The sequence below is a fragment of the Rhinolophus sinicus genome, linkage group LG02, assembly GCF_036562045.2.
Source record: "Rhinolophus sinicus isolate RSC01 linkage group LG02, ASM3656204v1, whole genome shotgun sequence".
NCBI lineage: Eukaryota > Metazoa > Chordata > Mammalia > Chiroptera > Rhinolophidae > Rhinolophus > Rhinolophus sinicus.
The window spans coordinates 120635343-120659767 of record NC_133752.1 but is presented as its reverse complement, the minus strand read 5'-3'; the positions used below and the strand labels follow the sequence as shown (position 1 = coordinate 120659767).

The 24425-nt window shown below is 35.4% G+C and overlaps 2 protein-coding genes across 17 annotated transcripts in view; one reads left to right on the top strand and one right to left on the bottom strand.

Moving 5' to 3' along the window:
- Positions 1-5290, bottom strand: part of CEP290 (centrosomal protein 290) — an 88960-nt gene extending 83670 nt beyond the window's left edge. For 3 of the 15 annotated variants that reach the window (XM_074325307.1, XM_074325319.1, XM_074325317.1), the window contains exons 1-6: positions 4810-5279; positions 4395-4524; positions 4176-4253; positions 3059-3128; positions 2713-2759; positions 206-349 (exon numbers count right to left, since the gene is read on the bottom strand). In XM_074325307.1, coding sequence (XP_074181408.1) covers positions 206-349; positions 2713-2759; positions 3059-3128; positions 4176-4253; positions 4395-4496 — 441 coding nt within the window. In that variant the 5' untranslated portion in view covers positions 4497-4524; positions 4810-5279. Of the gene's footprint in view, positions 1-205; positions 350-2712; positions 2760-3058; positions 3129-4175; positions 4254-4394; positions 4525-4809 lie in introns of all 15 variants that reach the window. The other 12 variants (XM_074325313.1, XM_074325318.1, XM_074325316.1 and 9 more) reach the window with 11 other exon arrangements.
- Positions 5291-5499: 209 nt separating this feature from the next.
- TMTC3 (transmembrane O-mannosyltransferase targeting cadherins 3) overlaps positions 5500-24425 on the top strand; it is a 46137-nt gene continuing 27211 nt past the window's right edge. The window contains exons 1-6 of one of the 2 annotated variants that reach the window (XM_074325305.1): positions 5500-5672; positions 16311-16527; positions 18904-19122; positions 20676-20775; positions 22804-22919; positions 23370-23542. In XM_074325305.1, the coding sequence (XP_074181406.1) occupies positions 16339-16527; positions 18904-19122; positions 20676-20775; positions 22804-22919; positions 23370-23542 (797 nt within the window). In that variant the 5' untranslated portion in view covers positions 5500-5672; positions 16311-16338. Of the gene's footprint in view, positions 5673-16310; positions 16528-18903; positions 19123-20675; positions 20776-20799; positions 20833-22803; positions 22920-23369; positions 23543-24425 lie in introns of those variants that run through there. The other variant, XM_074325306.1, reaches the window with a different exon arrangement.

Sequence of the window (24425 nt, the reverse complement as noted above, 5' to 3'; positions counted from 1 at the left end):
CATATTCACTAGAAGTACCTGATCCATTATATTTTCAAGATGTGATGACAACACGAACTATGATATAAAACCTTAGAGATAAGGATACATCAATTTTCACATGAGTCATAAAAACTGATATTGCTACCAATAATTATAAAAAGCATAACCAAGAATTTTTTAAGTAAATTGAACAATTAAGAGTCATCAAAAAAATGTGCCTTACTTGTTCATTAACTTTCTTCTCTTTCTCCAACTCCTTTTCCATGTCCTCCAATTCTCTATCTTTTTGTTCCAATTGCTTTTCAAGTTGGCGAATTTCATTACGTAAAAACCTAGTGTCACGTCCACCTGCAGACTGCTGTGCCATCTTAAAGTAATAAAACAAAAGTATAAATTAATTCCATTACATTTGTGATTCAAATGAATCAACAATAAGTAATTATATTGACTTTACATGTGTATTATAATCAGCATCAGATGTTTAAAATCATGCTAGTTAAAGAAACACTTTTTAAAATTTAGCTTTACTTTGCAGGCTGACAGCCCCTTAAGCTTTTCCTGATCCACCCAGAGCTATGAAGAATTGATTGTCAATCACTCAGGACCTGTTATAGCCTCTGAGCTAAGGTACCAGACTAACCTCCAGTCACAGAACATAAGTGATGAATTATCTAGCTTCTCCCTGAGCATCAGAGCTCTGAAACCAGGCTACAAACCACCAGAGCTTCCCCCCCAGTCACTGACCCCTGGTGCTCTTAACTTGCCCTTTCCCTCGTACCACAGACTATTTAGACCAGTGTTATCCAACAGGATTTTTTAAAATAATGGAAATGTTGTCTGCACGCCAGTACAGTAGCCACCATCTTTATGTGGCTACTGAGCACTTGAAAATATGGCCAGTGCAGCTAAAGAACTGAATGTTTAATTTTAATGAATTTAAATGTAAATAGCCACAAGTGGTTAATGCTATGATACTGGACAGCCCAAACTTAGCTTATCTTGAAAGAAGCCAACGACATCCATTTTGCTTCACTTCCTGTTATTTTGGGACATGGTCCAAAACATCAAATCTTTTGGTCATCTTATCTGTCTCACATTGATCGCTTCACCATACAGTTCTGTTACCCCTCTCAACCAATTTTTTCTCATTCTTTCCCTCATTCCAAAAGCTTTCCATTGAGCTCTTGAAAATCCTTTCAAGATAAATTATACTTTACATCTTCAACCTTTTTACTGAATCATCCTTTCCAACTCCCAGCCTTCACTGCAATTGGCTCCGTTAGTATACTAATTCCTTTGGAAGTCCTTCAGTTGGGAGGTGCTCACTCACATCCCATGTACTTCGTGGTCAAGAGTGGGTGTTGATTCCAACTTGCGACTTCCACACTATCATTCCTCTACCACCCTATAAAAACTGCTGCTTTGAATCTCACATAATATCCCACTATCCAGTCTCTACCTACTCATGATAGCAGCCACCTACTAACATCCCAGTCATTCACTCACAAAATTCATTGAGGAATTTTTGGCATATGATTCAGTCTTTCATCAAAAGCCCCTCTAAGCAATTTCCATGTGTATACAACTTTCATTCTTAGTCTTACTTTTTTTTTTTTACTTACTTCTTGAATTCGGTACAGCCTCCTACTGCCAGGCCAACACCAGGACCTTGTCCAAACAGGAATATCTCCTACATTATTCCCACAATACCTGCCCTTTGACCTTCCAGGACCCTGCAATCCCTGGACTCCTCTTCTCCCTAACCTCTTCCTGCCACCCCATTCTTGGTTTCCTGGATTATTCAGCTAAGATTCCATAACCATCACTTCAATCACTTTATTACCAATGTCGCCAACTGCCCCATCCTTCTATTCTATAGCAGCTCTCTGGCCAAACAGTAACACACAATGGATCAGACTTCAAAATTCACTTAATAAATATTTATTGAGATGGTTGATATTTCCCTAGACACTAGATATACAGTAGGGAATAAAAAATAAATCACCCAAGTTCACAGAGTTAACTCATAGAAGAATCAGAATTTGAACTCAAATTGTCTGACTACAGATCTAGCAATCTCCAGCTCATTCTTCACTATATCTCAAGCTTTATCTGACTTCCTGAAAATTTGACCACACATCTCCCACTCTTAATGTTAGCAGATCACCTTCTCTTCATCCTCTCAACTTCCAGGCACTAAACCCACAAACAACGGCTTCTGTAAACATCCATTCTTCCTCCCTTCCTCTTACAAAGGAAAGAGGTCCTTCTTTCTTTTAAGACTAACCTATTTGTATCACATTCCTCCCCACATTTTCAGGAATCTCAATGTATTCAGTTCCTTAACAATACTTTCATATTTTGGATCCCGGCTTTCTCAAAAGCTACTTCTACTATACCCTCTGTCACTATTCCTCACATTCCAATGTGCCTTGCTCCCCCTCAGTTACTAGTAATCCTTTGTGTATCTCTCTAAACTGTAAGCTTCATGAGGTTATTGAATGTTTTTATTTTGTTCACAATTAGATGACCAATTCTTAATAGAATTTGTAATAGGCATGAAAAATATATATTTTACATTTATTACATTACTGAACAAAGCAAATAATTATAAAAACAGTGTCATTCTCATAATTTTTCCAGCCAACAATTATCAAAATTGTCAAAATAATAATTCAAAATAATAAAATTAACAACAAATTACACCATAGGGAATATGAAAAGACATACCTCCAGTTCATTTTCCAATTTCATCACTTTAGTTTTTAATTGATTTTCTATTTCAAAAAAAAAAAAAGAAATGTTTCAATTGGTCAGATTTATATCAAAACAAGCTTTTAAAAATTTTTCAATGAAACTATTTTTAAAGAGCCCATCGTGACTGTAAAAAGATAATATAAGAGAAAAATAACAAATTTATACCAGACCCGTGAAGTAGGAGTTCTAGAAACAGCTTTCAAAATAAATTGACTATATACATTTTACAGACTTACATCAAAGCAAATTTCTCTATTGCTTAGTGAATAAATGGAATCCACTATCTAATATCATAATAGACTTTTCCCAAGGCATTTACCAAATTTTGCTTGTTCTTCTCCAGCTTTTTCAACTTCTTCCAAAGCTAGCTCTACTTCTTGAGCTTTCATCTAAACAGTAAAAAAAAGAAAAAGTGACTTCAATATGCCTTTATACTAGAATGCAAGCACTGAAAATAAGGATTTTATTTGCAATCCCAATACTTAGTGTCTGCAATGCCTATCACATGGAGATCTTCGGTAAATATTTGTTAAATGAATACATGCTTTTCTTTCTTAAGATTATAATTTCTAAACAGTTTGAAACATCTGTGATTCCTCTTTTTCCTCAAGTCTTATATCCAGTATTGCAACTTTTCCTTTGTTTTCCATTATCTTTTTTTTCTATTCTTTTCTACTATATCTTCTTTTTCTATTCTAATTTTCATTATGCTAGTCCATAATTAGAAGTCTAACCTCCTTCATCATGTTATGTCTAAACAGCTTCAATTCCCTTCAGTGTGTCCCATTAACATACTTAGTTTAGCCTTCCCAAGCCATATTTTTGTATCTATCATTGTGGCTCAAAAACCTTTAGTGGCTGACAGCATAAAATACCACTTTAAGTCCTTGACAAAGCTGTAAAATTACATATACCCAACATTTGTTTCCTCTGTGACCAGCTATAAACTTTCTGCACTTGTCTCCTCAATATAAAGAATATACACATTTCCCATTACGTTTTTATTTATGGTAACCTCTAGCTCTAGAATCTCCTTACCATTACACCCCTGCCTTCCACTTACCTAAAACTACTCATCACTCTTTGACCTTTATGAGGTCTTCTCACACTTAAATCTCTTCCTTTCCTAACAAATCCCTATAGTAGTCATCTGCATTTTTCATTTCTACCTCATCACTGTTAACATAATTAACATAGGCCCTCCCTATGTTATTTTTAAACATACACCTTCTGTTTCCCCCACACATTCTTTTAGGAAATTTAGAGCAGAAACTAGCAATGTTTTTGCACACTAAAATTATCAGTCACATTTGAAGATCTACTTTTTGTGCTGATTTTGATATTACAAAGTACTTTCACAGAGATTAACACTTAAGAACAGATTCTTGAATTTCTCTAATAGTCAAATCTGTTATTAAAACCTACTGCATACAAACCTTCATCAGTGACTGAGTAATTCTGAAAAGGTGTATCACATTTTCTTGACTTTCACTTTTTAGCTCATTTACTTCCACCTAAGTAAACAGAGAAGAAACTATTTTATATTACATAACCCTTAAGCAAAATATAAGAATTCTTCCAGTTACACCATCCAGTGATTTCAGGAACAACTTATCATAGTTGATGTATCTATGTATTATTTATCAATTAAGCACCTTGGATAAAGAAACCAATAAATTATCTGCCAATTCTTCTTGACGAAGCAGGTCATCTGGGTCAACTTTTATTATTTCTTTCCAGTTTATATTAGGTGGCATCTTGAATTCTTTAACAATGCTTTACCTTCTGTAACAAAACAGATGGGTATTAGCATTTTGAAGGGAAACAGCGTTTCTGTTTTTACAGTAATTTAGTTTTTATAGATTACATTACTATAACCTCGGTGTTAGCAAATAACTATGGCTCCTTAATAGTATAACAGATAAGTGGGCAAAACAGCCTTGATGGAAATATAGCAGTCGGCACAAACCATCAGATATTGCATCGGCTAAACAAAGTATGACAGCTCCCTTGCTAAAACTAATCTAGGTCAGAACTAAGATTCTGAGTCCCCTTCTCCATGATCCTTACCACCAAGGCGCGCGAATATCTAATGGGTCGGAGTGCTTGGAAGGCTGAACTTGACCCTTGATTCGGAAAAGCAGGAACTGTGGGTTTAAAAAAAGTGGATATATAAACGACTGAAACGAGTGCAGTCGAGCAGGAGTAACCAGGGCTGAAGCGAGAAGGCAGATGCATCGCGGACCAAAGACTATGGGGCTGGGAACATGGGCTATTTGGTGTGGGCCCTGAGGCTTAAAGAACCTGAGTGGGAAGAGATTCTCTGCTTCGCCTCACCAGGATCCACCCACCAAGCCTGGCAACCAGCGGCGGCTCCTTATCTACCGCATCCACCAGACCTGACTCGGCTGCCACGCCTGACCGCTCCCCAGCGCGGTTCCAACCGACGCTGGATCCAGCTAACTGATCCCGAGCAGCACGAGCGGCGGCGGCTGCTAGGCGACACCATTCCCCACCCAGTCAAGGCCAAAACAAGGCCCCGGATGCACGGGGAGCCTACATTTCACGACTGTGGGTGATGCTTTACGTTTAGATTCCCCAGAGGAGTCCCTGGACTCTGTATTAAGGAGGAGGAAAAGGGGGTGGGGTTAGGACTCCAAGTCCCAGAGTGCAGTGCTTTTGGAGGCTTGTGCATCCTGGGAATTGAAGTCTCTGAGAAGCGGAGGCGGGCCTTTCCCGGCGTGCAAAGCGGGAGGCTGCGACGGTACCGGGCCGCGGGGGAAAGATCGGGAGGCGGGAGGCGCAGTGGCCGAGGCGCGTTTGCACTGGTGACCTGAACGAGGTAGACCATGACTGTGCCTTCGGTGGCGTCGCTGCTTGGCCCGTTTTTTCTGAGGTTTCTCTAAGCCATCCCTCGGTGGAACTGCTCCCAGGTGAAGTCAGAGTGTCGGTCAGCGGCGGGGGAGGTGTTGATGGGAGCGGTCCAGGCTTACAGCAGCTCCTACCATTGGGGAGGAAGGGCCCTGTCGGAGTCTGAAGAGGTGGGACGACCCCGCCTTCTCCTTAGGCGTTTGCAAGGGACGCCCCGGGTTGTGCCCTCTGTAAGAAGTGGGGGGTGGGGGGGGGGAGTTTTAGCCTTTTTTGGTATCAGAATCTGGCTCTGTATAGTGGAGTGGGGCACGTGCACTCGAGGTCCTGATTTGGGGGCGAGTGAAGTATTGAGAAGACACGACACCGCATCCTACGACCTCGCCCCCCTTACCTGTAGCACTTTTACCTTCGCGGTTTGAAGGACTTGGAAGGCTGAGGAGTTAGTATAGATTGAAGGCTCTAGAAAGGAGAGGTTAGAACTTGTCTAGGCCACTGCTAGGGGTGGAGAGAGAAGGAGCCTCTGTATTCAGCATTCCTATTGCTGTCACTTACTTGGGTCCCGAGGCTCCCCTTCTAGGAACGTGCCTTCTCAGGTGTTTACAACTCGTATTTGTGCAAGTTTTGCTCATCCGGCTGCTCTCAGCCATTCTGGAGTATAATACACCACTAGGTAATTTTGTTAAGGAGCCGTAGATTTGAAATCTAAATGGCATTTTCAACTGTTTGGACCAGTGCCTCATCTTTCTTTCTTTTTTTTTTTTTTCTTTTAAGCACTTTGTTTTTTCTTACTATAGTTGATACTAAAATTTCGTTTTGAAAATAAATAATAGATTTCTTTCCAAACCATGGTTGATTAATAGCTTAGTAGAAAATAAAAACAAATACTGATTTTTTAGGTACATTTAAAGACAGTCATCAGATTTCTAAGAATGATCATTTCTGACTAATCTTTTACTGAAAGATAGTATGTCAAATATTATTCATTATCTTTTTTTTAAAAAAAACCATGTTCTACATTACATCTGCAGAACTTACTTATAACTGGAAGTTTGTAACTTTTGACCAATCTGCGTTTTGTTTCTGTGAGTCCTGTTTTTTTGAGTTCCTCATCTAAATGAGAGCATAACGATATTTAATATTTTTCTTTGTCTTACTTAGCGTAATAATACTCTTGAGGTCCATTCATGCAAATGGCAAGATTTCCTTCTTTTTATAGATGATTAATATTCCATTGTGTTTATATACCACATTTTGTTGATCCATTCATCCCTGGGTGGACTCTTAGGTTCTTACCATGGGTTGGCTGTTGTAAATAATCTGTAGTGAATATGGGGATGCAGGTATCTCTTTGAGATAGTGATTTCATTTCCTTCAGACACATACCCAAAAGTAGAATTGCAGTATAACATGGCACTTCATACATTTTCAAGGCACTTCCATACTAGTTTCCATAGTGGCTGCACCAATTTACATTCCCACCAACAGTAAACAGGGTTTTCTTTTCTCTACATGCTTGCCAACACTTGTCTCTTGTCTTGTTGATAGCAACCATTCTGACTGGAGTGAGTTGATATTTCATTGTGGTTTTGATTTGCATTTCCCTTGTGACTAGTGATGAGTACCTTTTCATTAACCTTTTCATTAAGACAGTTTGTGTCTTCTTTGAAAGATATTCCTCTGCCTATTTCTTAATTGGATTATTTTGTTTTTCTTTTCTGTTGAGTTGTATGAGTCTTTTACATAGTTTGTGTATTAGCCCCTTATCAGATACATATTTGTAAATATTTTCTACTATTCCATAGGTTTTTTTTGGTGTGTTTTTTTTCATTTTGTTTATGGTTCCCATTGCTGTGCAGAAGCTTTTTAGTTTACCGTAGTCCAACTTGTTTATTCTTGCTTTTGGTGCCTTTGCTTTTGGGGTCCAATCCAAAAAACCATTGCCCAAACCAGTGTTAAATGGCTTATCCCCTGTCTTATTACAGGAGTTTTATGCTTTCAGGACTTACGTTCAAGTCTTTCGTTCATTTTGAGTTGATTTTTGTGAGTGGGGTAAGATAGCAGTCTAGTTTCATTCTTCTGCATGTGGCTGTCCAGTTTTCCCAACATTTATTGAAGAGACTCTCCTTTCCCCGTTGTATGTTCTTGGTCCCTTTGTTTATTTCTGAGCTCTCTATTCCGTTTCATTGGTCTATGTGTGTGTTTTTATACCAATACTGTTACTGGGAGTGACGTTTTTTCCTCGGTTCTTGCCTTAAAGGAAAGAATTCAGTCAAGAGGTCAAATTTGTGCAGCATAGGACAGCAAGCAGTTTATTAGTAAAAGCAAGTACACTCCCAGACATGGAGCCCGCTGACCCAAGAGAAGGAAGCAGCCTCCTTACATTGTGTGAGGGTTTTTCTTTCTATAGGTAGAATTGTCTGCCCCCTCCCCTTGTCCAGTGTCTTTCTCTCTTTCTGCTGGTGTGTCCATCCTCCCTTCCTGTTGTTTCCTGGGGCACAAGTGTGAACACGTTAATTTCCCATGATTTACTTGAGAAGCCCATTAAAAAGGGGCAAACTATAATTGTATGGTCCAGAGAAGCAGGATGTGCATTCTGATAACCGGGTTGTTTTCCCTCCATCTCCAGCATTTCTTTTTTCTTCTAAGGACATATCTTTTTGATAAGTAGGAGCAGCTGCAAGGGGCCTTTTAACCAGGGCTAGTTCCTTCCTTCTCCTGCTCATTTCTACCTTTCTACCTACCCTATCAATACCATGCTGTTCTATTTGCTATACCTTTGTCATTATCTCATTCAATCTTCATAGCAATCCAATGAAATAGGTCCTTATATGAGGTCTGACAATTAAGTTCGCAAACTTTTCGCAACCTGTTGCTAACCTTTTTTGATATCAGAGGAATTACTCATTATGAATTTGTACCAAGTGGACAAACAGTTAACCGACTTTACTATTTGGAAGTGCTGAAAAGGCTGCGTGAAAGAGTTAGACCTGAACTTTTCGCCAACAATTCATGGCTCTTGCATCACAACAATGCACTGTCTGGGAGAGAGTTTTTAGCCAGTAAAGAAATAACGGCATTGGAACACCCTCCCTACTCACCTGACCTGGCCCCCAATGACTTCTTTACCTGAAGATAAAGGAAATATTGGAAGGAAGACATTTTGATGACATTCAGGACATCAAGGGTAATATGTACAATGACAGCTCTGATGGCCTTTCCAGAAAAAGAGTTCCAAAATTGCTTTGAAGTCCTCCCCTTGGGGAGGACTTCAAAGGTGACCACAGTGATATTCAGCAATGAGGTATGTAGCACTTTTTCTAGGATGAGTTCGCGAACTTAATTGTCTGACCCCGTATTGTCATCATTTTCCAACTAAGTTAAGAAACAGAGGCTTGGAGAGGTTAAGTACTCTGTTCAAACTTAAATAGTGTGATTGAACACAGATCTTTATGGCTGGAGGACGTTTGTAAGTGCTATAGTCCCTCCTCATGCATGCTGGGAAACAATACTGTCAAGTAAGTGCTTGTACATCGATCTTGCTATTTATATGAAATATTTTCATATTCTAATTATGCAACTTTGTTTACTCAAGAAGTTGAATTAAATATTTTTCATGTTCAGTGTTTTTAATTCATAAGTTAGCAGGGGAGATAGGAATGAAATCTAGTGTTTGTTGAGCACATACTATGTCATATACTATGTTTCAACTGTATATTTTCATAGTAGAAATGTTATTTCTACCACAGCACCTTATTTTTCTTAATTTATTGTAACTGTTATTTTCTATTTATTCATCAGCTATTTTTGTTTTGTTTGTGGTGGTCTTTTCTACCCTCTACTTCCCTCACCCTCTTATTCCCATTTATATTCCCAACATCTCAAGGTACCTGGTCTAATGAGTGGGTTAAGACAGGAGTCTCGTTTCATTCTTCTGTATGTGGCTGTCCAGTTTTCCCAACATAATTTATTAAAATGAGACTGTCCTTTCTCATTTTTCAAGTGTAAAAACAGGTTCAAAGAAGCTAAGTAATTTCCTAATAATTAATGAAGCTAAGATTGCAACCCAGATCTCAATTATAGTCCTGACAAAATGCAAAATGTTGCTTAAATGTCATTATTTTACTCATTCTAAAAATATTTTTGAGCTTGTACACACTGCTAAATACTGGGGATACAGCAGAAATGAGTTAGCTATGGTCTAGGTCCTAATGCATTTTAGTATGTTTGTACCTAACTGAATTAAAAAAATTTAACTGAAGTTCTAATTCAGTCAACTCTGTATAATTTTGAGGAAAATCACCTAAATTCACCATTATTTTTCATCAGATTTTCTGCATCAGTCAGTTTTCACCAAGAGAAGGGATTTATGTGACATTTTATAAATGGCCTTATTACAGGAACACTTGCCTGGACTTGCCTTCTTTCTTTTGGTTTTATGAGCAGTTTTATCTGACCAAAATCACTACACAAGAAAGACTTGCTTTTTATAATTGCTACCTCTGTTCTCTACCAACCAACCTATGTTCCTTAGATGTTAGTTCCATTGCCTTTTTGCTGCCTTATCAAAAAAATGAGCTTGCTTTTCTCGTGTCTAAGAAAGAAAGAGAGAGAGAGAGAGAGAGAGAGAGAGAAAGAAAGAAAAATGCAAGGCCACAGAAATTTAGTATCCACTGTGTATATTAAGTGTTTTGTTTGGCCTTGTTCTCATGGAGAGGAATAATTGTGCAACAAGCAGACACTTGTCTTCTCTCAACTTCAGGAGACTGGAAAGATTAGTAAGAATCAGTGTGAATGCAGACTTTGCAGGCCAAGGTTTTATGAGTTATAAAATAGTAATAGTATGTAGTAAATTATTCTTATTCAAAAAGATAAAATCATGAAATTATTAAATGGAGAGGACTTTCCTTTTCAGGCTAAATATTCCTAGATTTTATAAAATTTTCCTACAGGTTTTTTCCCCCATAATTGTGGTCTTCATCTGCTGCTGGATTTTTTGCACATATGTAGTGACATCTCATTTTTGTAAGCAAACGTAAGTTAGTCATCCCATCTACTCAGACCATATGCATCAGTGAATATGCTTACGTGCCGAGGAGAAGAACTTGAAATTCCCTGCCTTAGTCTGTTCATGCTGCTATTAACAGAATACCTTAGATTAGGTGGTTTATAAACAATAGGAATTTATTTCTCACAGTTCTGGAGGCTGGTAAGTCCAAGATCAAAGGGATCAGCAGATTCAGTACCTGATTAGGACCCACTTCCTGGTTCATAGAGGGTGTGTTTTCACTGTGTCTTCACATGGCAGAAGGGGCAAGGGGTCACTTTTCTAAGGGCACTAATCCCACTCATGAGGGCTCCACCCTGATGATGTAATCACCTCTCAAAGGTTCCACCTCCACATACTATCACACTGAGCATTAGGATTTAACCTGAATTGTAGGAGGGAGCACAAACATCCAGTCTTTAGCAATCCCACAATTAACATTTAACAGTGATGTGTTACGTTTTTGCAATAATGGCATCCAGTGAATCATGCCTCCCTCTATCTCTGCCCTTATGTAGCACCCTCCCTTTCCTCCACCCTCTACCACAGGTAGCTCTTTTGGTCAGAGCCTAAGATGACTCCACAACTGAGCTTACGACATGCATGAGAACTAGCTCACCCTTTCTCATAATATGGTCTCTTGGAGAATTTTTTAAAAATTCTATTATCTTGGCCCTTTTATAACTTCTCTCACATTGATTCTAGATTTACTTCCTTGGTTGATAGTAAAAAAAAAAAAAAAAAATTTCAGTTAAGCAGAGACTTGAAAAGAGCTGTGCATTAAGACTTGCCCTCCTGTTCTCCTGAGATCACCATTTAAAGTTCAGGCTAACCTAGTAAAGGATATGACCACAAGTAGCAGAGACCAGCTCTCTAAGCTGAGACCCCCGCCCCTTTAGATATCCAGCTTTAATCAGGCAGGTTAACTCTACGCACATGAGTGACCCCAGGCACAACAGGCAGAAGAAATATGTACCGTGTTTCCCCGAAAATAAGACCTAGCCAGACAATCAGCTCTAATGCGTCTTTTGGAGCAAAAATTAATATAAGACCTGGTCTTATATTATACTGGGTCTAATATAATATTATATTATATAAGACCAGGTCTTATATTAAAATAGGTTCGAGTCTTATATTAATTTTTGCTCCAAAAGATGCATTAGAGCTGATGGTCCGGCTAGGTCTTATTTTCAGGGAAACACGGTAAATATGTCAAATAAAACCACTTCTTTCAGACAATGGAGTTACAGTATAGGGGTCTGATGAGTCCAAAATCCGTAGAGTAGGCATGCTGGCAGGCTAGAAACTCTCCAGGAGGACCTGATGCTGCAATCTTGAGGTAGAGTTCTTTTCTCAGAGTGACTTCAGTTTTGCTCTTAAGGTGATTCAACTGATTAGGTGAGGTCCACTTGCATTTTGGAATATAATCTCCGTTACTTGAAGTCATCTGATGGTAGATGTTAACTGCATCTGCAAAATACATTCATAGCAACTCCTAAGCTAGAGTTTGAATAGTACTGTGTTTCCCCGAAAATAAGACCAGGTCTTATATTAATTTTTGCTCCAAAAGACGCATTATGGCTTATATTCAGGGGATGTTATCCTGAAAAATCATGCTAGGACTTATTTTCCGGTTAGGTCTTATTTTCAGAGAAACACGGTAGTATTACTACCGTAGCCTAGACAAGGTGACACATAACACTTACCATAATAGTAGTCATCATGAATAATAAACATTTTACAATACCATCCACTCAATAAAGATTAGCATCTCAATAATCAACCCACTTGGTATTTCTTAAACCCCTCATCCATACCAAGTTTATAAAGGGCCAAGATAATAGAATTTGAAAAGATTAACCAACAGAATTTAATAACGAGAAAAAAGGAGAGAGGTGGTGCTAGTGCACGCTCATGAGCCCATTTGGGGAGTCATCGGATGTTCTGCCCAAAAAAGACACCTGTGTGAGTAGAGGTTTGAGGTAGGTGTGGTAGGTGCAAATGGACAACAGCAAAGAAAAGCTGGATGTCACCCATTTGCAAGGAGGCAGTAGAGCTCTTCCTTCTAATGAAGGAAGATGAAATAGAGATAAAAGGAACTTCAGGTGACAGTCCCCAGTGATGTGGGGTTTTGTCCCTAAAGAACCCTCAAGCATCTATGAGAGTCTCATTGATGAGTACAGTAGTTAAGGAAGCTCTTGATTTTTTTTTCTCTCTCCATTCTGGTCTAACTGTAGTTAATTCAAAAACTATGTTTAACAATAATGTGAAGTACAATCTCTAAGTAAATAAAGAGAAGACTAAACCACATCCCCATTCCATGACAAAGGTCTTCTCATTTACAGTGAGCCCAAGCCTGGGGCAGAGGACAATACCAAAGTGGAATCAAATGTAGAGTTTTGATTATTATGTTAGAGTTGAGCATTTCAATTACTGAAACTGTTTTACAACTTAAAGTGACTGCAGAACTTTTTATCACCTAACTGTATTTAGAAATCATGGGCTCTGTCCAAGTTTCTTAAAGTAACATTTTTATAACCTTGTGTTCTTTAAGCCTTTAAATTCAACCTAAAAATATTATGTTTATAAGTTAACATGTCACTTTAAAAAAAAATTGCAAGTAACTCCAATTGAAAGAACTAAATGCCCTTCCTTATTAATCAGCTACATTTAAAACTTGATTAAATAGACTTAATTTAAAACTGCATGTAGAATTCTAATCGTTTTTATTCAAAGGCTTCACTTGCCTGACTTAACAAGCAAAACTTTCTCAAAACTTAAACCACTTTTATAAAGCCAGTAAATTAAACTTTAACACTATAGCAACTCCCAAGTTGTTATAAAAATCCCCATACTATTTGTAAACTTTCACTTTTTAACTAAAAGTCCTAAATCCAGAAATTGCATGGTCAGTAATTTAATATTACGAGTATGTGTTTTATACATATAATATTGTATTTTAAATGATACTTTTAAAAGCTAATATATATAGAGTCTAGGTGTGTGGCAAACATTCTTAAACATTATAAGTACTCTAAAAATCAAATACATGTCATTCCCAAATATAATTTCAAAGTATAAATGTTACAGGTTTAATTTACTTCTTTTCCTCTATTAATTTTAAACTTTCCTATGGTGAAAACATTTCACCCAACAGCAATTTTGTCTTCCCAGATGTTACCTGGTCAGGGACCTGAGATTATTATGGGGAGGAGGTTTCCAGCACATCTCTCTACAAGACCTGATTTTGATCTACCCAGTGGTGGATGTCCTGAGTTGTTTTGTTTTTCTGAATTACACACACACACACACACACACACACACACACACACACACAGGATTTAAGTGTAGTTAAACACATCAGGTATTGTCAATTGGAGTACCTCTTCTATTAGTTTGAAACACTACTCCCTTTTTGTTTTCTGTTTTTGTTTGTTTGTTCATTTGTTTGTTTACCCTGAAAGCAGTGTTGTTGATGAAAAAAATGAATTGTTTGGATTCCTTATCTTTGTGTGGAACCTGCTTTATTTCTTTCTGGAAGCTTTTAGAATCCTCTCTTTGTTTACAGTGTTGTAATATTTTACAAGATTTATGCCCAGTTGGTAGAAAAGAGCGGGAGGGTCTCAAAATATATAAACAGACTTCTACTTAACCATCATTTTCAGCTTTTCAGTATGCTACCTTTGTTCTCACTTGTGTGCCCTGTATTGAACACTTTTTCACCTACTCCAGAGAGAAAGTCTCGAGTCTTCTGCCTTGGCAGAGGAGGGGACGTTATTTGGCTTTATCCAGTAAGAAAGTGGTCTAAACTTTAGTAAATCCACCTGCTCCTAGCTCTGTTTCTTAAGATCCTTGGTACCAGTTTTTGAGATTAATGCTGGCAGAGGTGCAGAAAACTTGGCAGCTTTATCCCCTTTAGCTTAAGATTCACTTTTCTGAGCTCTATTGAGTCACTTACTAATCCTTTTGCCTTTCCAGCTTCCAAAATTTGCTATCATCTCCTTTCCAATTATCTTCATTCTTGTGAAATTTATAGCCTTCCCTTTAAAAAAAGAAAAAAATAAGACCTTTAGTGTCATTTTAGCTTATTTGGGAAGGAGCTGAGACAAATGAATTCCTGCTCAGATTCTCCAATCTTTAAACAAACACCATCAACATTTTTTTGTGTGGTAATAAATGTGTACAAGTAGTCTATACTGTTTAGAGACGGTAAATCACTTCTGGATTTAAGCAAAGTCCTTACATAATTTTTCTTTTAATTGAAAACTATATGTCTTCAAAAGGTACAGCTAATTTCCTGATTTATTGAATTGGATTTTGCATTTCTTTAAAAAGTCTAATTTATTCTAAGGTATTCCTATCTAATTCTAAAGATATTTTAATACTTTCCCATAGGCTCTTGTATATCTCTATATAAATTATTGACATAAGAAATTTCTAAACCTGTAGAGAATTTTTATAAGCATTTACTTGACCAAACTGATGACATGCCGGGAAGATCTCAAATGCTCCAGACAATGACAGTTTTGCAATTTCTTTTATACGTTTGTAATTAAGGTGGGAATGTAAGGAAGATTACATGAAGGTGAGAGAAAGCAAAGTAACCTCAGATCACCCTGTGAGGTTACTTTTGGTCACCAAACTTGTAGGTACCCCCTTTTTCACTTAATATTAAAACACTGTCATGTGCTCCCTTGAGGATGGTTACACCTCCGAGGAGTCTGAAAAAGAGGCATTTCAAAGGTGTGTTAACTTAGATGTACAAGCAATGGATAGGGCTTGCTTACAGAAGAGAGAAACCTTATATAGGGCCTGGAGCATGACCACTCACTGTGACATTCCCAGCTAGGAATTCATGATCAGGTCACCTTGTAAGGTTATTTTTGGTCATGGAACTTGTACATACCCCCTTTTTTATCCACAAAATTATACATATAATTTTAAATCTTTGCCCACTCTTTCTACCCTATTCTTCTTCTCTGATTCCAACAGAACTCCCACAGATATAATTTAGGTCTCACATATCTAGCCCTGCGAGCGATGTATTAGTTTCCTATCGCTGCTATAACAAATTATCACAAATATAGCTTAAAATAGCACAAATATATTATTTTCCAGTTCTAGTTTTGATCAAACTAAGCAAGGCTGCAGGCTACAAGTTTGGCCCCCTGGAATAGGTAATAGTTGATCTTTAGATTCAAAAATAAAAAGCATAAACTTCCTCTAGGTTTCTCCAAAACCCCATGATCAATGTCTTTTCAAATATTTGTTTTCTCAAAAAGATTCATTTAGCTACTCCTGGAGAATATCCTACTCGATTTTTAGAGTTATCATGTATATGTCTGTTTCCCAGGTTACCTGACCTGTGACAATTGATAAAGAGTTCACTATCTAATTAGCTAGAGAGATAGGTCCAAAGATTAACTGGGGCAATAAAGCATTGTAGAGGTATGAGGGAGCAATTCTGTCTTAATATGGAGAAGTAATCAGCTAATGCTTCTTAGAGGTGGATGATATTTGAGCTGAGCTTTGAAGAATTCATTTTCTCGGAGAATTAACATTCAACTTTTGTTTTACTTATTAACATATTAAAATTGTACTTTTTTTTTTTTAATGTTGCTTATTTCATTTTTAACTTCATGATTTCTCCCCCTAGATTTTGTGTACAAGTGCTTGTGGGAAAGATGGCTGATATTAACCTCAAGGAAATAACTTTAATAGTAGGTGTGGTTACTGCCTGCTATTGGAACAGCCTGTTTTGTGGTTTTGTTTTTGATGATGTTTCCGCAATACTGGATAATAAAGACCTGCATCCATCTACACCTTTAAAAGCTTTATTTCAGAATGACTTCTGGGGAACCCCTATGTCTGAGGTAAGTAAGTAATTATTTATGTGTTACTTACGTGAATCTCAGATTTTAAAATAACCTGGTAGTTTATTACTCTTTCTTTATCAACATTGTCATCATAGCAACTAATGGATTTCCCCCCCAAAATTTTATGAGACATGTTTGTAATAAATTAAATAGGAAATTGAAGATGTGAATATCTTCTTTAAAGCATTATTTGTTTCTTTCCTTGGTTGTGTACCTTGACTTAATCTTTTTAGTAATAGCCTTTGTGTATGAAAAGCAAATGTAGGAGAACAATAGGTGTAATACAAGTTTATTTCTTGCTAACCCACTTTATTTCTTTTTCTCTCTCTTGTGAATGAGGCAAAAGAGATGACTACTTGTCATATATTTAACCACTTAAAAATACATTTATATAAAAGCTTTAATATAAATTAGACTTTAAGGGTAAAAATAGTAAGTAAAATTGTCAATTTTTCTGCATAAAAAAAGTGATTTATTAAAAATTTTAAATTTGTGTCATATCTTTTACCTAATAGTTATTTTAGGTTTATACTGAGAACCCAAAAGTTTAGTTCATTTTTATTGGGGTATTTTTACTTTGCCAGTAACTTTATTTTGAAGGTCAGTGTTAAACTGGGATTAAATCCTTGTCAGTTTGGGATCATATAGATTGGATTCTAATTTTAGTTCTATTATATAATAGCTGTGTGAAATAGATAGGAATACAACTTTAAGATGGTACGTCACTTTCCTAATCTATGAAAGAATAATACCTTGAGGCTAAATGAATGAATTAATCTGTCTACACGTGGCACATCATTGTTGAAACATAATATATAACATTATTTTATAGTTATAGTTTGTCAGTTGTCACTCCTGGCCCATTTCTGCATTCTCCAAATTTGGAAGCTTCTCAAGCATGGTAATGGAATCTTTCATTACCCTTGTCCCAAGCACATAATAAGTATTTTTTCTTATTAAATAAGCAGACATTATTTTCTTCTAACCTTCTGTTCTCACACAGTTCTAGCTTTTAAAATAATAAATCTTTTGATAACCAGGGGGAAATGTGGTCCTCTTATACATTGTTTTCTAGACAATTAATTTCCCCTCGACTCCTACCTTTTATCCCAGAGACGCTTAGAAATGTGTCCATTTCCTCATTTGTGGTGTCTTGTGATCTCAGTCATGGCACTGAGATTTTGACCTAAAGGTTTAGCTGGCCAGGTTAAAGGACTCATGAAAGTTACCCTATCGTGATATCTTTGCTATGTTTTGTGATTTTCTCAGCTTTGAAGATGAAAATTTGATTTTGTTCAGAGCGCCTATAAGCAGACACACTAAGAAGTACTAAGCTCAGATGGAATGGATGAACAAATTACAGTAACGGTTTATAGTGTATAGTGAAGTCTTGCTTCCTTGTATTTTCTGATGGGCATGTTCTCCCCTGTAGGGAAATGTGCCACTAGGGAAAAATTATTCTGTCATATTTAGGTGTCATAAGGTCTCTTGACAAGCCTGGAATTAGCCTCAAGGACCTAATGGTTGATGTCATCGAGTAACAGCCCAAAAGTTTGTAAGGATTTTTGTGCCAATATAGATCTTAAAGAAGGTTTAATATGTATTTTTCACCTGTGTGTTTCTTAAATCTTGTTTGATTTTTGTCTTTGAGTAAAAATAATTCTGGTTAAATGTAACTTCTATTAATAGTTTATTAAGAAATTCAGTACTTACATAAAATTTTATTGTCAGCAGAGACTACCACAACACAGGTGTATGTTCTCTTCGTCTAAGAAAATTTTTGCTCTTGTATTAGTATTACTCTCTGTGTAGTATTTGGGGATTTTTGTTTGGTTTAATATATTCAGGTATATACATTATGGAGGTGTTTTTCATAACACAACTTGACGGTACCTTTTTGAGTCATTATTATATAAACTTTACTGGTAAGCATTCCATTCTTATATTTCCTTTGGAAGATCTAGCCAGCAGTTATATAAATGCTTCTATAGGTAGTAGATTGGGAAGCAGGCTTTGGAAAGAATCCTGTACTTGTACTTCAGCAGTGCCACTATTGTCCCACTTTTTTATTTTTATTTTTTTTTTTAGTCTGTGCATTGAAAAGGAATTAACAGTCACATGTTCTTACTCTACTGTTAACTTCTCCCACCACTATATATCTGAGAGGAAGTTGCCTTATTTTTGGACTAAGGAAATAAGAAACACAGATTATAAAACTATCTTTTATGTCTGTGTTATTCTTGAGGCATTTCGTTATTTTGTTGTTATTTCTCAACCAAATGTAGATACTTTCAATAATAAATGCAATGATTAGTTTATATGTCCTGAAGGCCCAAGATACTTCAGTAATCAGTAATTGTTTTTTTCCTTTAGGAGAGAAGCCACAAATCTTACCGTCCATTAACAGTACTGACATTTCGCCTAAATTATCTGTTTAGTGAACTGAAACCAATGTCATATCATCTCTTAAATATGATTTTTCATGCTGTGGTCACTGTGATATTTCTTAAAGTCTGCAAACTTTTTCTGGACAACAGGAGTAGTGTGATTGCTTCTTTACTTTTTGCAGTGCACCCAATACACACAGAAGCAGTAAGTAAAATTGTTAATTAATGTTTATTTCATTATGTTTTTTAATAAAGCCTACACAGTGATTATAATGATATATATTTTTAAGAAAAATATTTAACCATAACTTTAATCCAAGTATTTGAAGACCTTATTTTTTTTAATTAAAGTTAATGGGGTGACAATGGTTAGTAATAAATATTACATAGGTTTCAAGTGTACAATTCTGTAATACATCATCTATATATCACATTGTGTGTATCACTATAATAAGTCTTAACTCCCTGGTGTACAGAGTCTAGCTTCCTACTACATAAAATTTTAAAATTTCCAAGTTTTTGAAACATAAACAGTTATTATTCAAGAACATAAGATAGAATCACTCAACTTTAGTAATATAACATATAAATGAATACAGTTCTGTTCTTTGTTAATTGTTTTATAAGTAAGATTTAAAATATTTATCAATTTGGCATTGTTTGTGTTTCAAAGGACAGAAAATAGTCAATAAGGCAAATTTAACTAGGGGATGAAAATATGTCAAAATATATAGAAACATGAATAGCCACCCTAACAAATGATGACACTCAGTATTTTCATACTGTCTACTGCCATCATTTCAAAACTGTGAGCTACCTCTGCTAGTGCCAATGTGTCCATCAGCCCCTAGTACCTACCAGGACCTACTCAAACTGTGACTTTATTTTTCTTGTTAACCTTGAAACTCCAAAACTGCCTCGCAACAGAGCAAAAAGCACTCTGTTCAATAGTTTTGTTTTGGTTGAAAGCAAAAGATTATGTTTAAACTGTGTGTGTGTGTGTGTGTGTGTGTGTGTGTGTGTCTGTGTTTTGGAGAGGGTTGTGTGTCTCTCCTACTATCTTGAACCTTTCGTTGTCTAGCTGAACAGGCATTTTTCCATGCATTTACAAAAATGATACATTGTTTTAAATTTTGCAGTGAGTTCAAAATACTCTAAAGGGAGAGGGTTGGTGTCTTATGTTTAAATTTTTAGAATTTAAAAGGACTTGTTAACATTTATTGTTTTTTAAAACTTTAGTTTGCAGGTTTATTATTAAATATAACTTACTGAATTTATACTTTTGTATGCTTAGAACTTGTATTCTAAGAATATATAAGAATTATTATTAAATATAACTTACTGAATTTATACTTTTGTATGCTTAGAACTTGTATTCTAAGAATATATAAGAAGTACTTAGCTTTTTTATTATTTAAGAACTATTCTAAATATTGTATTATATTTATGTAAGACGTTACCATTGGGGGAACTGGGTAAAAGGTACACGAGACCTCTCCCCACTACTTTTGCAACTTCCTGTGCCTCTGTAATTATTTTAAAATAGTACTAGTAATAAAAGAACTTGAGTCACTGATAAATTTATTTTTATAGAAGATATACAAATTCACCACATGAGGGCACCCAAAGAATGTCTAAGAAAGAATTGTACATGTGAAAAGTTACGACAATTTAGTTTCTAATTATAGTGCTGGTGCTATTATAGTTAAATTTTCAAAATGCTCCTCATTTATATGACTTCCTCCTTTTCCTTTCTAGGTAACAGGTGTTGTGGGAAGAGCAGAACTTTTGTCATCTATATTTTTTCTAGCTGCATTTCTGTCATATACCAAATCAAAAGGACCAGATAATTCCATAGGTAAATGTCTAGCGTTTTTGTCACATACCAAATCAAAAGGACCAGATAATTCCATAGGTGTGCGTGTGTGTGTGTGTGTGTGTGTTGGAGGGGGGTTTAATTTTACTTCTATAGCTATAAAACTTGATCATGTAATTTAATTACCTTTTAGTGCTTCTTATTAAACATATACCACACTTGGAGTTTGTATTTATATATTGTACTACTTTAGCATGTATGGACATATGAAAGTATGCAACACTGTCAGTACTAAAAATTTTGCATATAGTTTATATTTTATCATGACTAACATTTTATATGATACAATTTTTTAAAAAATTACCATAGAACATAGGAGTTTTAGGGTTATTCTTGGTTCCGTCCACTGCACTTATAAATGATACAAGTACCAATTCTTCAGTTGTCTTTCTGTAAATAAATAACACCTATGAAGGTTGTGATTTATATTGTTTAGGCAAAGTTAAAAGCCTATTAGTGTGTTATCGGGAGGATCACTTTATAAATTATATAAACATCTAACCACTATGCTATACACCTGAAGCTAATATAAAATAATATTGAATGTCAACTGTAATTTTAAAAAATAGTCACAGGATGTAAAGTACAGCATAGGGAATACAGTCAATGGTATTGTAATGGCTATGTACAGTGTCAGAGGGCTAGTAGATTTGTTGGGGTTATCACTTAGTGAGAGTTGTAAATGTCTGATCACCGTGTTGTTTTGTACACCTGAAACTAATAATAAAACAAAAGCCTATTAGAATATAATTTTTATTATGTGTTGATCATAGCTATTTATTGAGTCCCTAGCATTGGCCTACCCTGGAAGATGCTTTGTTATATTAGCTCATTAGTCCTAATGATGCCTGGCGTTGTCAGAAAACAAGTTTCAAGCAATAAAAATGATTTTTAAGCATGTGGGCACAGTGGGCATGAAAGGGGCTTCATATAACGGCCTTAACCTATATTTGGTTGATCTTAACATTTATACTTACTATCCCCAACAGTGTTTGGGGATTTGTTTAGTTGTTTGTTTGTTTTTGTTGGGTTTTTTTTTTTTCCCCAGTAATTTTAGGTTGTAGAGTACTTTAAAATTACAAACAATTTTAAACATAGATGAGTTTCTATATTAAGCCCAATGTCAAAAGAAAATATATTAGAGTTATGACTTGTGTTCTTATTTACTCCTGGATTTTAAGTCAGTTATTTGAGTTTTTGTTTTGATTAATGTTCTTAATGAATAAAAACTGAGGTCACACAATCATACTAGCATTTTTTTAAAAACTGGAAAAAAAAATAGAGGTCATATTTTCCAATAAGAAAACTGATGTTCAGAACAGTTGCCCAAAGTCACAAAGCAAGTAAGATTAGTAGTAGATCCGGAATTACTCTCACAATTCATTGTTCTTTAATCAGTTACTACTAAGTAATGGACATTTACTTAAAGTTGATGAAGTAGGTTTTTCATTTAAATAGAACTTGTAAATATTGTGAAATTTTTAAAAGAGTAATGTTAATTTAAATGCTTTTTATTAACTTGTTTCAGACTTTGTAGTCTTTCTAAAATAAGAGTAGTACTCTACTTTGCCCAGTAGTTTTCAGTTTCAAGTTTTTAATAAATGAAGACTATTGATATCTGTGTGATAATTTTAGGTATTTATTTTTATTTCAAATTGATAGTTCATTAATCCTGACACTCAAGCTTATAAGTTTCTCTTCTCCAAATTGGCCACCCTACCTTTGTTTTAAAAGTTAGTATTTGGTTAGATAATTTTCATCTCTACGAAAAAATTTTTAGTTCAAATTACACATCCTGATATTTTGTTTTGAATATATAAAGCGAAATTTACAAAATTTAAATGCATTTTAAAATATAAAGTATAAGTTAGTGGGAAATAATGCAAATAGGAATATAGAATCACAAGTAAAGTTTTTCAGCAATGTGTGATGGTTGCCTAACTTAAAATATCCTTTTGTGATATCAAATTGTTTTGTGTAGTTTTATATTTTTCTGTTCTCAAATTACAGTGTGGACTCCAATTGCATTGACAGTGTTTTTAGTGGCTATTGCAACGCTGTGTAAAGAACAAGGAATAACAGTTGTGGGAATTTGCTGTGTGTATGAAGTATTTATTGCCCAGGGGGTAAGGAGAAATATAAATTTTCTGGTTACTATCTTGTTTCCTGTTGAATCGTATTTGCTATAATAAACTTATTTTCTAAATGCATCATTATGTAAATCAGTCTATCAACAATGATACTGAAAATTTGCAAAATACAAGCATTCTTTTCCTCATAGCCAGTGAAAATTACTTAACATTTGATAACACCTCCAGCTTTTTAAACACTGCTTTTTAAATTTCAATAATGAAATTGTTGGTCAATTTGGAAAAGTACACAGTAATATTGTACAATATAATTATTGGACAAGATTGTCGGGTTCAGTTTTATTCATTATCAGTTCCGCAAATTGTTCCATATTGATTTTATAATTACAGTCAATTTCTATCTAATCTTTCATTTACAAAATACTCCATTATTGAAAACATTGTAGTATATGTTTATTTATTGAAAACTTTTTTTTTCTTTTCCAGTATACTTTGCCATTATTATACACTACTGCTAGACAGTTTATCCGTGGAAAGGGTGGTATTCCCTTTTCTATGCTACAGACACTAATAAAACTCATTGTTTTGATGTTCAGTACACTATTACTTGTCGTGATTAGAGTCCAGATTATTCAGTCCCAGCTTCCAGTATTCACCAGGTATGAAATTGTTTTGTTTTGTTTTGTTGTTGTTGTTTTCCATCCTTTTTAAATTAACCTTGGATTTTAAGTGACTGTAAATATTTCAGAAAGTGTTTGATTTACATTGAGGTTTTTTAAAGAGACTTGAGTCATAATTAAGATTTTTTAAAAACCTGCATATGTTTAAAATATACAAATTAATAAATTTTGAGGTATGTGTACACTCATGAAACTACCACAATCAAGAAAATAATGACCCTCAAATTGGTTAAGTGTTAAATCTTCTATAGCCTTAGTGACTTTTGTCTTCTTGTTCTATTAATTATTGAGAGGATATTGAAATCTCTGACTATAACTGTAGATTTGTCTGTTTCTCCTGCAGTTGAATCAGTTTTGCTTCAGATGTTTTAAAACTATTGTCAAGCACATAAACATTTTGAACTGTAATTTCCATTTGATGAATTGATCCCTTTATCATTTTTTCCCTTTATCATTATTAAATGAGCTTCTTTACCCCATGTAATAGTCTTTACTCAGAAATTTACATTGTCTTATATTAATATAGCTACTCAAGCTGTCTTTTGTTAGTGTTACAAGGTTTATCTTTTTCCATGCTTTTACTTGTTATCCATCTATATCTTTATATTTAAAGTGGATTCCTTGTAGGCTGCATATACGGTAGTTGGGTCTTCTTTTTCTGTTTAGGCAGATAATCTGTCTTAAGTGGGGTGTTTCGGCTATTTACATTTAATGTGATTACTGATATTGTTTGATGTAAATCTACCATCTTGCTAATTGTTTTCATCGCCCCATTACTTTGTTTTCTTTTTTCTCTGTGCCTTCTTTTGGATTGAGTATTTTATTATCATCCCATTATTATCTCCTTGTTGACTTATTAGAG